The following is a 14,833-nucleotide window of genomic DNA, read 5'->3' as shown; positions in this document are numbered from 1 at the left end:
TTTTATAAATTGACAAGACATTTATTAGATGTTTGACAATTTTAGAAATATTAAACAGTTCAAAACTTTCAGGATTCTGAAATACCATCTGCAGAATAAACAATAACTAATGAAAGAGATTTTGTGTCAGTTTTAAAAAAAAATTAAATCCTGGACGCATTGACAGGAAAAAAGACAGGAAAAAAGACAGGATATTCATGGTTGGAAGATTTTTGATCAACAATTTGCTTAATCAGGACTGATCTTGGGATGAGCAATAACACTGCAGTACATATGTGATATGAGTATATTTAATGGATGACAAATTATAAACCCAAAGTAGGGTAAAATATACAGCAAGAAAGCATTAAAATAGTTGATGACTAATATCGATATTTTTCTAGCAAACATGGGAGACAACTGTGGGCATGTTTCTTTATTTTTTTTTTTTCCTTAATTTCTTCAGTGGTATAGTTTTGCCACAGTTTGTGAAAGTGTTAGTCAACAAATCACTTAGTAAATATGTGTCAGATGATGAAAGGTTATAGTGAGACAGAGAGACAAAAACAGGTGTCTTGCTGTAGAGTAGGTATAAGGTTACCCAGCAGGGAGAGAGAGAGAGAGTGAGTGAGTGAGTGAGTGTGAGAAAGATCAGGAATGAAGACAGAAACAGGTGTGCTGCCACAAAGGAGATACATGGTTACCCAACCTGAGGGAAGTGCAAGAGAAGGGGAGAGAGTGGGAGACAGCGGGACTGTAATGGTGGCAAAGTGCTGGGCATACTCATAAAGGACAGGGATCAGAATATAAATGGGATGGTTGAGTAAAGGCAGAAAGAGATATAGATGGTGGTAAGTGCCAGGGCATACTCTTGAGGTTCGAAGCTCATAATATAAGTGGCAGGATATTGCCAAAGAAGCATGATTAGAGAGTGAGGAGGGGAAATGAGTAATGAAAACCTGGGTATATAGAGGGGGTGGCTACCAGATAACAATGATACAGAGAACCAGGGCTGTGAGAACAAGATTGGGGAGTGAGAGGTAAGCATAGGGCATGAAGGAGAAAATGTGAGGAAGAGAAGAGATGTAGATTGGGTTGTTGGGGGTAGGGTATATGAAAAGTTTTTTTGTTACATGTGGGTGGAACACACAGGTTGGGGGCTAGCGGATAGCAATGATACAGTGAGTCAGGGCCAAGAGGACAAGATTCATGAGTGGGAAGTAAGCATAGTGCATGAAGTGGAAATGTGAGGAAGAGAAGAGATATAGAGATGTAGTTTGGTTTGTTGTGGTAGGGTGTTTGAGAAGTTTCCTTGTTATGTGTGGGTGCAACACAGCGCTTCTAGAACTCAGTTTTGCTGATGTGGGTGGGCCTTCTCCAGAACCTCATATATATATAGGGAGAAAAAAACAACAGACGAAGACAGGTGGTGTAGAAAACAAACAAATGTATTAGTATAATGCTCGGGAATTGAAAAAGTCTTTAACATTTCGAGCCTACGCTCTTCCACAGAATGATTTTTACAGCTGGATGCCCTTCCTAATACCAACCACTTTACAGAGTGCAAAATACTTCTTTCTCATTAACGTTTTGTGTGATATTGAAGGTATGGTTGAATACTGTCGGGAAACAATCCCAGCATTAAGTAACAAAGGAATATCTCCTGTTTTAGGTTAAAACATTTTTGTTAGGCTACTGAACTGATTTAAAATATGTTTTTATTTGGTACCTGCTAACAGCTAAACTTATGTAGAGGTCAGGTTTTGAAGTGGACAATTTGGTGTTGTAGTTTTAAAACCAAATCAACAAATTACCAAATTAAAATTACAGCTTTACTAAGCTATCTTATGCGATCAGCTGAATAATTGACCAATCAGCTGAATAATTGACCGATCAGCATTGCTACTTTATGTGATGCAACTTTCTAGAATCTTCTAGAACATCCCCTTTCAAGGTTTAAGTAGCTTAAATATGCATGATTTGGGTACCAAATTTCCCTTTGTGGACAATTGCCACCATGCAAACCACATTCTCATTTTGCTGAATTTAACACCCATTCTAACAACTCCTTGTTCAACCAAGCAGACAGCAACTACAATTTTGCAGTCATGACCCCAGCATAGTATGTTCTCGTGTTGTGACAGCTTATTTACAGAGCCTATTTAACCAACTATTTGTAATAACTACAGAGTGTAACTTGTTATATTCAAGACCAACACGGAGAGCATTTTGTACAACAAATAAAATTCTGTTAACTGTTCATGAGTGTTGTGCATTCATTATATGCAGCCAGACCTCAACTCAACCACCAGCTTCTCACATCTTTCATTATATGACATTGTGACATTGGTAACCCCACCTGGTGACATTGGCATGAGCTTACAATTTTGAAGGAACTTTCTATTACCAGTTAGAAACAAAGCAAGACCCTGTGGCAAAGAATGACCTCTCTTACAAATTGTTCACAGTTGATTATTAAATACCTCCTGTACATTATATGTTTAAGAATATAACAGCTCCCAAGACATGAATTGTAATTAGGATTGATTACTAAAAATATGTGATATGTACTTTGAAATGGAGTTACATTTCACAACTGGTTTGGATCTATAACAAGTATTCATTAGCCTGCTTACAGTTAGTGGTTTACACTGCTGGAAAGTGCCTTTGACATAACATAATGAAGCGCAGGTGTCTAACGATAAAAACTAATAGCTGCCAATTTTTGAATCTTGACATAAAAGCAAGTAACTAAATTCAAAATATTAATTTCTTTTTTTTAATCTTACAAAAATAAAAAGTGGTTTCCAATGATCTCTGTTAGGGATATTAGGAACGTTTATATATAAAAAGAAATGAATTTTTTTCCTCTCACTTCACTAATATTCTAATTAAATGTCTTTATTCTAATCTCCCCAGTTGTAACATTTTAAAAAGATTAAGTTCCATCAAGATTCCTACCCCTCACCCCCTTGCCATTTCATTCGAATCACCATTCATATCACTGATGTATTTAGTTATAGATCTAAGCTGACTTAGATATCACTTTAGTAATTGTTTTATTTTTATTTTTTATACTACTTATATTCGTCGAAAGTATTATTATTTAAACAGTTACTCTTATATTTGAAAAATACACGAGATTAGATTTATCAAGAAAATATTAGTGAAGTGAATATTACGATTTATCTTTCCTTAGATATACGTGTTCTAGTGTTTGAAGGTAGATTGTAGTCAAGAGCTGTAAATAGTAGCAGACAGGAAAGTAAAGCCACATGATTGTGACGTCAGGACGCGCCAGCTTATCTGACATTTAGTGACACTGCATAATAGCAGAGGAAGGGCTACTTACGCTGTACAAAAGATGGTATCCGAGCAGTCATTTTATACGGTACCGCCGATATTTCTAAATTTTACACTGACTGCACTTCAGTTGGAGTACCAGAAGCATCAGCAGCTTGTACTGCTTCGTTTTTAATCTGCTCAATTCATCGTGTTGATTTTTATCAACACCTACATATTTTACTGTGAAACATAAATAGCGACCGTCTTTCGTTACTTACAGGTTTATTTAGTATTGAAAGAAACAACAAAGAAAATGCCTGAAAACAAGAATACCAGCAGTTCATACCAAAGTCTCTTCAGTAACAACACAAGTTGTACAACCAATTCCAGTCCTATAATAACCAGCAACAGCTCTGCCTCGGCTACTACAAGTAATCATAGTTCTACTTCGCGTAGCAGCAGTAGCAACAACAGCAAAGACTCTGATAATGTGCGAGTGGCCGTCCGTTGTCGTCCGCTCAATGAAAAAGAACTGTCGATTTCATGTCGTAATCTAGTGACTGTCGATGTCCTGCGGGGTACAGTGTCAGTGGAAAACCCCTCGGCAAGCCAAGAGGAACCCATAAAAATGTTTACTTTCGACACAGTTTTTGGACCTGGGTGTAAACAAGTTGATGTCTATAATGAAGTCGCTCGACCCATTGTTGATTGTGTTTTAGAAGGTTACAATGGCACCATTTTTGCCTACGGACAGACAGGCACAGGTAAAACATTCACTATGGAAGGCTTACGGACAACGCTTGAGGTTCGTGGTATTATTCCTAATTCATTTGCTCATATCTTTGGAGCTATAGCAAAAGCTGGTGAAGATAATTGCTTTTTAGTTCGTGTCTCTTACATGGAAATATATAATGAAGAAGTTCGAGATTTGCTTGCAAAAGATCAAAACATGCGATTAGAAGTCAAAGAACGGCCCGATGTTGGTGTCTACGTTAAGGATTTGTCTGCATTTGTAGTGAATAATGCTGATGATATGGATAGAATAATGACTCTCGGTAATAAAAATCGCGCGGTTGGTGCTACCAATATGAATGCCCATAGCTCTAGGTCCCATGCTATTTTCACTGTTACTGTAGAATGCAGTGTGAAAGGAATTGATGGAAAACAGCATGTCCGAATGGGGAAGCTACATCTTGTAGATCTTGCCGGTTCTGAAAGACAGGCCAAGACAGGTGCCACTGGAATGAGATTAAAAGAAGCGTCTAAAATTAACCTTTCTTTATCTACACTTGGTAATGTCATTTCTGCATTAGTTGATGGGAAAAGTAGTCATATTCCATATAGAAATTCAAAACTTACTCGACTTTTACAAGATTCTTTAGGAGGTAACTCGAAAACTATAATGATTGCTAATATTGGGCCTGCTGACTATAATTATGATGAGACAATCAGTACTTTAAGGTACGCTAACCGCGCTAAGAATATTAAAAACAAAGCTAAAATTAATGAAGATCCTAAAGATGCACTTTTAAGACAATTTCAAAAGGAAATTGAGGAACTGAAGAAACAACTTGAAGATAATATATCAGATGGAGATACTAGCCCAGATGAAGAAATGGATAATGAGCAAAGTATGGAATTTATGGAGAATAGTAAAAAGAAATGGAAAGAAAAAAAATGCCGTAAAATATCTAAAGAAAAAATGACTGAAATCCTCACTAAAATTGAAAATGATCGAAAATTCTTAGAAGAGAAGAAAGACATGGCTGAAGAAGAACGCAACCAAATGAAGGAAAGTTTGGATGAAAAAGAAAATGAGTTGAAGCGTTATCAAGAAGAACAAGATCAACTTCAGCAAAAATTGTCAGCAATTGAAAAAAAGATAATTGTTGGTGGTGAAAATCTTTTAGAGAAAGCTGAAGAACAAGAACGCCTTCTCGGAGAGAGTGCTATTGAGTTAGAAGAACGTAAAAAAAGAGAAGAAGAATTACGAAGAGCTCTTGAAGAGAAAGAACAGGAAAGAATTGATATTGAAGAAAAATATTCTTCTTTACAAGATGAAATTGTAGGAAAAACAAAAAAGTTGAAAAAGTGTTGGACAATGTTGATGCAAGCCAAATCTGAGATGGCTGATCTTCAACAAGAACATCAGAGAGAAATGGAAGGCCTTTTAGAGAATATAAGACAACTAACTCGTGAACTGAAGTTACAGATGCTTGTCATTGACAACTTTATCCCTCCAGAGTTTCAAAATGTGATAGAACATTATGTACATTGGAATGATGACATAGGTGAATGGCAACTGAAATGTGTTGCTTACACTGGTAATAACATGCGTAAACATACTCCTATGCTTGAAAAGCACAAAGAAACCTGTGTAGATGTTGATCTTACAGGTGTTTTTCTAGCATACACTCCAGAAGGTGCAGCTCAAGCACTTAGGTCTAAAACCTGCAAGATGATGAAATCTTTGCATCACCCGAAGGTATTATCCCGGCCAAAATCCTCCAAAAAGAAGAAACGAGATTCTGAACTAGAGAGCTTCTTGCAATGACTATTCACTGCAGCAGGCATCTGGTTTCTTTTCAAATTTATGTTATGTATTGATGATATGGTTATTTTTATTTCCCCATCATTTATAACAAAGTAATTTTAACTAAATCTCAAACCCTTTATTTTGGCTTAAATGTAACTTATTTTTCTTTCTTTTTCTCTTCTTTTAAAATCCAGCATTTGTGATCAATAGTCTTTACTTTTAAATTTATTTATATATGAATATTATATTTACTAATATTTCTCTTTTGAGAGTGTTTATAATATATTTTCAAGGAGGCTTTACATCCTGTTGCCATTTCAAGCCAAATTAATCTTCCTGCACTTCAAAGAAAAGTGGCTTCCACCCTCTTACCTAAAACTCAGCTGCAACATAATTTTGCTCTTGAAGCTCTACTTAATGTATTTAAAGTATGTTGTTGGTTGATTCTGTAAATTTCTTCCATTTAAGCAAATCAAAACATTGTTGAAATTTTAAAGTATCGTTAAATGTTAAGTAATGAAAGGAAGTTCTTTTTTTAGTGATATTAATGTTTACAAGTTAGCAAAACCAAAAGAGCAATTTGAAAGATTTTATCACTATTGACCTACCTTTGATGTAGTATTCGTCTACTACATATGACACAGGTCTTTAACTATATTAGATTTATCTTCTGCAGAAGATGTTTGTTAACAGAGAAGAAATAATCAGCTATCCTCATTATCCTGTAAAGCATATAACTTATTTACTCCAGGTTTGTTGAGAATATTTTGAAGCAAATATAGTTTGTATTATCTATACAGATCTCAAGCTTTATTTTCAAAATTATTATTTCTTGCTTTTTACCCTCTTTAAATTGCTTCAATTTCCTCAATAGTTGTGATAGTTGTAAAATATTCTGACTTATTTACACATTCAGCAGACCTAGTAATTCAAAACTGATGCTTGCTCATATAAAATTATATCTATATTACATTCTGTAGAATTTCCTTGTATATTTATTTATATCTTTTGGTATTTGCATCCAATTTTTAAAATTTACCGAAAGGTTTTATTTTTTAAATACTGTTATTACATAACATAATTTAAAATATTTTTATCATCTTTATTTATTTGTTAGAGTGAGACTGCAACTAGCATGCTGCGCTCTCTCTCTCCATCTGTAATAAAACCTGGTTCTACATGTAAATATATATTCCTTTGCCTTGAGTTGAATTTCATTTAAAAGATATTTTGTTTTTGTCACAGTATTTCTAACTATAAATCACATTTAATGGATTATATATTATTATTGATTTCTGATTAAGCTTGTTTTTTTGCCATTTTATATATATATATATATATATATATATACACACACACATACATACATGCACATACACATTATTTATTTATATATATATATACACGTGTGTGTGTATAAATGCACACACATTCACATTATTTCCATACACACATATATATACACAATATATATGCATACTAATACATGCATATATACACGTGTTATATGTAGCGTGTATTGTCTATATCATATATCTATATATACACACACATACATATATACTTACATATATACATACACATGTTTATACATATATATACACACACAGTGTGGTCAATAAATTGTCATCTAAATTACACAAAAATGAGAATAACACTGACATCTCATTCTAACAGATATATTTACAAAGATTACATAAAAATGTCTTGAAATACTAAAGAGTAAATTTATTCAATAAAATCGCCATTGGTTTCTACCATGGCCTCTAGTCGACTTCGGAATCTCCTTCAACTCTTCTGGACAGTCCCCTTGTTTAAGTCGGTGAATGCTGCCATAATCCTTGCCGTCAATTCATCTTTGGTGTTACAAGGAGTTTTGTTGGTCTCTCTCTCAACTCCACCATACACATAATAATCAAAGGGGTTGCAGTCTGGGGAGATAGGTGGCCAGTTGTTAGGGGTGATGTGGTCACAAAAATTGTCTGATAGCCATGACTCAGTTTTCCTGCCTGTGTGGCATAGTGCAGAGTCCTATTGCCAGATATAGGGTCTTCCAGCAGCACTACCTCCTCCAGGCACTTGATGTAGGCCTCTGTATAGAGTCTGTGGGAAGATGAATGGAGGTATAACATTGCCATCACTAATGATCACTCCAAACACCATGATGTTGATTGTATGTTTGACTTTTATCATTCTCAGTACAGTTGTCCTGCATTCACCATCTGATCCTGGTAGAAATTTTTCTCGTTTGAGAAAAACCAAAGCATGTTCGTTCAAAAGCTTCATAGCACAGTCTTTCCTCTTGTCCTTGATAGCTTCATATAAAAATTGGCCTTTTCTCATCTTGTATGAGGAATACCGAATGTTATCATGCACTACCTGCCTAATAAGAAACTCAGACACTCTCATGGACCTGGTTGACTTGGAATGATCGTTGTCAATTATGGCCTAGATCTCGCCAATAAATTTAGGAGTTCTTTTCTTAGAACAATCAGAGTGAGTTTTCCGAGCTACCATACCTTTGTAATCACCATTAGACTCCTCCAACTCTTTCCAAATCCTCTGCACTGTCCTCAGATTAACACCCAAACACTCTGAAATGTTCATATTGGAGTTTCTGGCATGAATTGCCAAGCAGTACAGCATGCTGTTTCCAAATTTCTGGCAGAGAGAATTGTCTCATGATGCCCAACTGTTCCAACTATACTGTAGTTGACAAAATCAAAAACAATGTGCATGCACGAAATTAAAAATATAAAATGGCAACAATTTACCCATTCCACCCTGTGTGTGTGTATATATATATATTACATACATACATCACACACACACACACACACACACACACACATATATTACAGATATAATACATGTATATAACATCATATGTAATATACTTAGGATATTTGCATTACATCCATGTAGCGCAACACACACTCTGTTTGTTTATATAAAATAGCCTTCTCTGTGAAAATTTTAATTTAAATTCTGCTATGAGTTTTTCAAATAGAAGAATGTTCTGCTGATATATAGGTTCTTTTAATTGCAAACTAGCTTTTGCTAGTGTTTTTAAACTAAGCCATCTATCGTTGTTGGCTCCTTTTACTTAACTTTAGCTCTGTCATTCTCGTTCCCACTTGTTTGCCTACCATTTAAATCCTATGTCCATTTAAAAAATATAACTTATGTAATACCCTGTTGAAACGTTACCCAAAATGAATGAAAAGCTCTACTTAATAAATATTCTTCTAGAAAAGCATTCCTTTAATTATCATCTGATCCTATGGAAGATATTTGGATTCAAGACTTGTATATGTCTATACTTTCAAGACATTGCCAACATATATATATCATATATATGTATGTGTATGTGTGTGTGTGTGTATATATGTGCAAAACACTTAATATTATCTACATATTCAATATTTTCTAACCTGTCGTAGAAAATGAAACAGGAAATCATTTTTCCCTCACCAGGTAACTGTAACGTTGCAACTGTGGTTTCTATTTTCCCCATGTCTCAATGCTTGAATTCCAACCTCTGTAAGCTTACTGTCTGCAATGTGATAGATTTTTTTTTTTAATACATTCCTATTCAGTTGCTTATCTTTGCTTCCAATAAGTTAGATATCTATTCAGAAACTCCTAACCCTATTTCAAAAGATTTTAGTAGTAGTAAATTATATATTATTATTAATATAATTTTTTGTTTTTTTTGTTTCTGGAATATTTCTTCTGTTGATCATTTGGTTCACTGGTGAAGTGCCTGCAAGGAACTTTGTAGTTTACAATTATTTTCAAACATGTACTATTTCAAAGTCTCATATCCTCATGTTATTAATAGATTGTTTAATAATATATATATGCACGGTATAATATCTACTACGTGATACATACAGAGAAAGTTTTACAAAAGCTTGTTTGATGGTTAATATTCAACTGACATTTTCATCAGGATAAACTGATGGGAAAACAAGCTAACAATTGATTTTTGACTTGCTAGAGATAGTAACAAGATTCCTTCAAATTACACTCTACCATCTTAAAAAATAGAATAGACATATACATTGGACAATGTAGTCCTGTATATAGAAAAAGATGGGATGATAAGGCTGAAATGCCTGTTCAATGAGGGTTGATCTGTATCTGAACAACAACAACTGATGAGAAAATGAACTGAATAGTTCTTGTTTTAAGCCATTTACAAATGCATTTATTTCCTCCAAAATATGAGATTTTTAAAAACTACAAGAAGTGAACTAACAAAGTGAATAAGACATATTCAGGTGTCTTACTGATGTTTCACAGGTGTTTCTTGGAAGAGCACATAACTCTACATGCCTTAGCTATTAAATATGCACCAGACCTCTGAAAATTATGTGAATACATAACTTGAAAAGACAGTGTCACATTATTCAAGTGTATCTTTCTTTAGTACATACTGTAAATGAAGTGTAAACGCAATCAGCAGTAGTAGTCCCTGACTCAATGAGACATATACTTCTTAAAAAAAAATATCAAAAAATAATCATATGACTTCGTAAGTAAAGCAACTTTCCATGCAGAAGAAAGCTGTTTTTTTTATCCATATGATACATATATCAAATAAAAATTAACTAAATTGTTACCTTATTTCTTCTCTCTTCAATATATCAGACATTTATTCAAACACATTGATTTAATTGCATCAGTATATTTCACTGTTATTCTGTTTCTCCCATAATGCTCTCTGATACCCTTTTTTTTTCTCACTCAATATCTTTGCTACTCAGCCCCTTTAATATTCACTGTAACACCATGCTGTTTCTCTGCGTACTACCCTAACTCCAGCTCTGTATCTCATCCACTATTCCTTCCACTATCTCTCCTCCACTCCGCTGTTTTCCCCATTGTGCTCTTGTCCCTACTACTCTCCCTTCTTTTCGCCCTCTTGGTCATGTTACTTTGAACAAATGGAGACATCGAATAGGGATGATTCTCTTGGAGAATCATCTTAGGGACGATTCTCTAATAATGCTGGTGTCTTGATAAAAAGCACACAGTACATTTTGTAAAGTAGTTGGTATTAGAAAAGGTATCCAGCCATGGAAACCATACCAAAAATGAAACAATTTCTCAGTGTGATATGGTCCTCTAACACATCTAGGAGAGCAGTAATTTCAAATTAAGAACTAATTCAGATCACAGTAGCTTGTCCAATGTATATCAGCACAAAGACCAAACATAAATGATGATGATGATGGAATATTTCAGTGTAAAAATATTTTCATCACCATTTTGCATTAAATTTCTTGATGGTATTGGTTGGACAAGTCCTCATAGACTAACCCAATTGCAAGTCACAAATCAGATCTTGAGAACAGAGCAATGCTCCTATCATCATCATCATCATCATCATCATCTACATCATCACCACCATCTACTGTCTGTGTTTCATGCTGGCATATGTTGGACGGTTTGACAGGAGCTGACCAGGCAGAAGACTGCACCAGACTTTGTCTGTTCTGGCATGGTTTTTACAGCTGGATGCTCATTTTAATGCCAACCACCTTAGAGTGGGAGATAGTCATAGTGTATTCAGAGGAAATGCGAGGAAGATAAAAGACACTGTTTGGGAGAGGAGATGTAGTTTGGTTTGTTGGGGTAGGGTGTGTGAAATTTTATTGTTACATGTGAATGGGACACAATGCTTCTAGAACTCGGTTTTGCTGATCTGGGCAGAACCTCATATCACCAAACATCTTGGTCCATTGTCATTTCCTTTGTCAGCCCAACATCCTGAGATTGGCCCTCACCACTTCATCCCATGTCTTCCTAGGCCTTCCTTTTCCACAGGTACTATCCACTTTCAGTGACAAGCATTTCTTTATACAGCTGCCTTCATTTATATGCATCACATGCCCAAACCAACTTAGTCTCCTCTCTTGCATGCTGCATTTGATTCTTCTTATGCCCATCTTTTCTCTCAACACATTTGCGCTTTGTTATTCATGCACACTAATGCTGCATAATGAAAAATATTAAAGAATATTCAAACATTCTGAATAATAAAAAAAACAACGGCTCTACACTTCACATCTGTGATATTAGATTATCAAAACAAACTGTAGAACAAGTGCTTGCATCATCTAGGTAGTATTTTTTATATATTCAGTGTTATTCTTTATGACATACTTTTCAAACACCACTAGCAATGTCACTAGCTAATTAAGTGGCACTCCACCGGTTATGACAATGAGGGTTCCAGTTGATCCAATCAATGGAACAGCCTGCTTGTGAACTTAATGTGCAAGTGGCTGAACACTCTGCAAACATATGTACATTTAATGTATTGGGTTGGCAACTAATTTCCTGCTGTTTTTTTTTAATTTAAATTTTTTAAAAGGTTTAATAAAAAATAACAACTAATTAATCAATAATGTATTCACCCTTGTTGTTTAGAACTTCTTCCCAACGTTCAACAAGATTTTCAATACCTCGTTGGTAGAAATCACCTGATTTCGACTCGAAAAAATAATCCAGCCAAGCTCTCAATTCTGCATCAGTATTGAACGAAACTCTGCGTATAGCATATGAAAGCGATTGAAAGAGGTGGAAATCCGTTGGTGCCAAATCAGGAGAGTATGGCGGGTGTGGCAGCACTTCTCAGCCATGCGTTTGAATGGCTTCCTTGGTCATATTGGCGATATGAGGGCGGGCGTTGTTGTGCAGCAGAACTCCATGCTGCCAATTAGGTCTTTTCTCTTGAATAGCTGTGTTGAGTCACTCCATCTGTTGAACATAGAGTTCCGTGTTGACTGTTTGGTTCTGTTCAAGCAATTCATAATGGATAATCCCTTCCCAGTCCCACCATACATATATCGTTTTACGCAGATGAAGATCTTGTTTCACACGCGGTGTCACTTGTTTACCGGGGTTAAGCCATTCCTTACACTGCTTCATATTGATGTACAGGTACCATTTATTGTCGCCAGTAACAATTCGGTAAAGAAATTCTTGCTTGTGTCCATGAGTTGTGCGGTGATGAGCAAGCAAACCAACAGAGATTGTGGCTTGTTGATTTTTGTTGTTGTTACTTAAAGCATGCGGAACCCATGCTCCATACTTCTGAGCCTCACCCATCGAGTGAAGATGCTTCTCTATAACAGGTGTGGGAGCATTCCATTTTCTCTGCCAGTTCCCTTGTTGTTTGATGAGAATTTTCATGCAAAAGTTGGTTTAAGGTTTAATTGCTCTTCATTGATCTCAACTGGACAGCCAGAACGAGGTGCGTGTTTGAGGTCAAAATTTTCATTTTTGAACTTGACATACCAATCACGAGTGGTTCTTTCAGCTATGGCACTCTCTCCATATGCAGCACAAATGTCACAAGCAGCTTTTGCGACCTTAGAACCTTGATTAAAAGCAAAAAAGAGGTGTCAAAAATGCTCATTTTTCTAAACTTGACATTCCATTTTAATGATCTGAAAATAAACAAAAATTAACTAAAATTAACTAGAAAAAAATAGATTCCAAAATGATTCAAAAATAGAATTCTCGAAAAAAATAGATTCCAAAATTTAAAAACGCAATAAATTCCAAATTTTTTTTAAATGGCAGGAACTTAGTTGCCAACCCAATAGTTCTCAGGATACTCAGCATGACACAGTATGTGATAAAGCTGGCCTTTTGAAATATAGGTACTACCCATTTTTGCCAGCTGAATGGACTGAAGCAACATGAAATAAATTGTTATGTTCAAGGATGCAACTCACCACCAGGTATCAAACTCGTAGCTTTATAATCATGAGCTGAATAACCTAACCACTTAGCCATGTGCCTTTGCAAGAAATGTTACTAGTTAGGAAAAAAATGTCTCAAGCCTAAAAGCTCAAAAGACCAGAGTTAATTACAATTTTTTATGGTGTTTAAGCAACTGAGAGTACATAATTTACTGAACAGGATGCCAATTGCTAGTCTGTTGCAGGGTTAATATTTGCAGTTGTCATTAGTACTCATTTCAGGTGAATGAACTAAAGCAACATCAATTGAAGTGTATTTGTTCAAGGACACAATGTGTACCCCAGTCCAAGAATCAAACTCACAACCTTAACAATCATGAGCCTAAGGCCCAAACCATTATGTCACATACCTTCACAATATCACTGCTCAATTAAAGCCAGAATTATTAGCACACCAGGCAAAATGCTAAGCAGCATTTGTACATCTTTACATTTTGAGTTCAAATCCTGCTGAGATTGACTTTGCTCTTCATCCTTTCAAGGCCGATAAAATAAGTACTATTTGAGCAATGGGGTCAATGTAATCAACTATTTCCCTCTGCTGAAACTGCTGACCTTGTGCCAAAATTTGAAACCAATATTACTAATCAATTATTCATATGACATTCTGGATCAGTTTACAATTTCTGAGTTACAAAACTCTGCAAACTTGAATTTGATTGTTAAAAAATTAGAATTTGGGCATTCTCTTTTTTCCATCTTTCTTTTGACTATATTTTGTAATTCAGGAATTACACTAACAACTGAAAATAGTATCTCTCTCTCTAAATGACAATAAGTAATTAGTATGTCCATATGTCATAAATTAGTTCTATTTTTATAAAATTTGCTATTGAGTAACTGAAATTAATTCTTGAATTCTATAAGTATTAGAAAATGGTTTTCATTTTTCTTTATAATTCCTAATATCAGCCATTACATAAAACAGTAATTTAAATGTCTTTTTTTATTTTCAAGGACAGAACAGTGTTGGTGACAATATAAGCAAGCAACATTTCAGCTGAAATGTGAGCGCCCTGATTAACCAACCAGCTAATTGAAACACATTTTTGATTGCAATTATTTCACTTCATTATAACATAAAGAAAGCCAATAAATGTCACATTTTCCATATTATGCCTCTTAAAATTTTAAGCAGCTTCATACATAATTTACATTCAAATGGAAATATACTTTTAATTAAACATCTTTTTATCAACAAAATTCTATTCTCTAACTTGTAACACCACACCATGCTTCATCAAAATCCTAC

At 34.9% G+C, this 14,833-nt stretch overlaps 1 protein-coding gene across 1 annotated transcript; it reads left to right on the top strand.

The window, feature by feature from the left end:
- The first annotated feature begins 2,964 nt into the window (after window positions 1-2,964).
- LOC106875946 (kinesin-like protein KIF3A) lies at window positions 2,965-6,990 on the top strand. The gene has a single exon (XM_014924279.3). It carries the CDS (start codon window positions 3,578-3,580, stop codon window positions 5,816-5,818), a length of 2,241 nt encoding a protein of 746 aa, XP_014779765.1. The 5' UTR covers window positions 2,965-3,577; the 3' UTR covers window positions 5,819-6,990.
- Window positions 6,991-14,833: the final 7,843 nt, after the last annotated feature.

Source organism: Octopus bimaculoides, chromosome 2, assembly GCF_046866305.1.
Source record: "Octopus bimaculoides isolate indiv1 chromosome 2, ASM4686630v1, whole genome shotgun sequence".
Lineage (NCBI taxonomy): Eukaryota > Metazoa > Mollusca > Cephalopoda > Octopoda > Octopodidae > Octopus > Octopus bimaculoides.
This window is presented reverse-complemented; position numbering and strand designations above follow the sequence as displayed.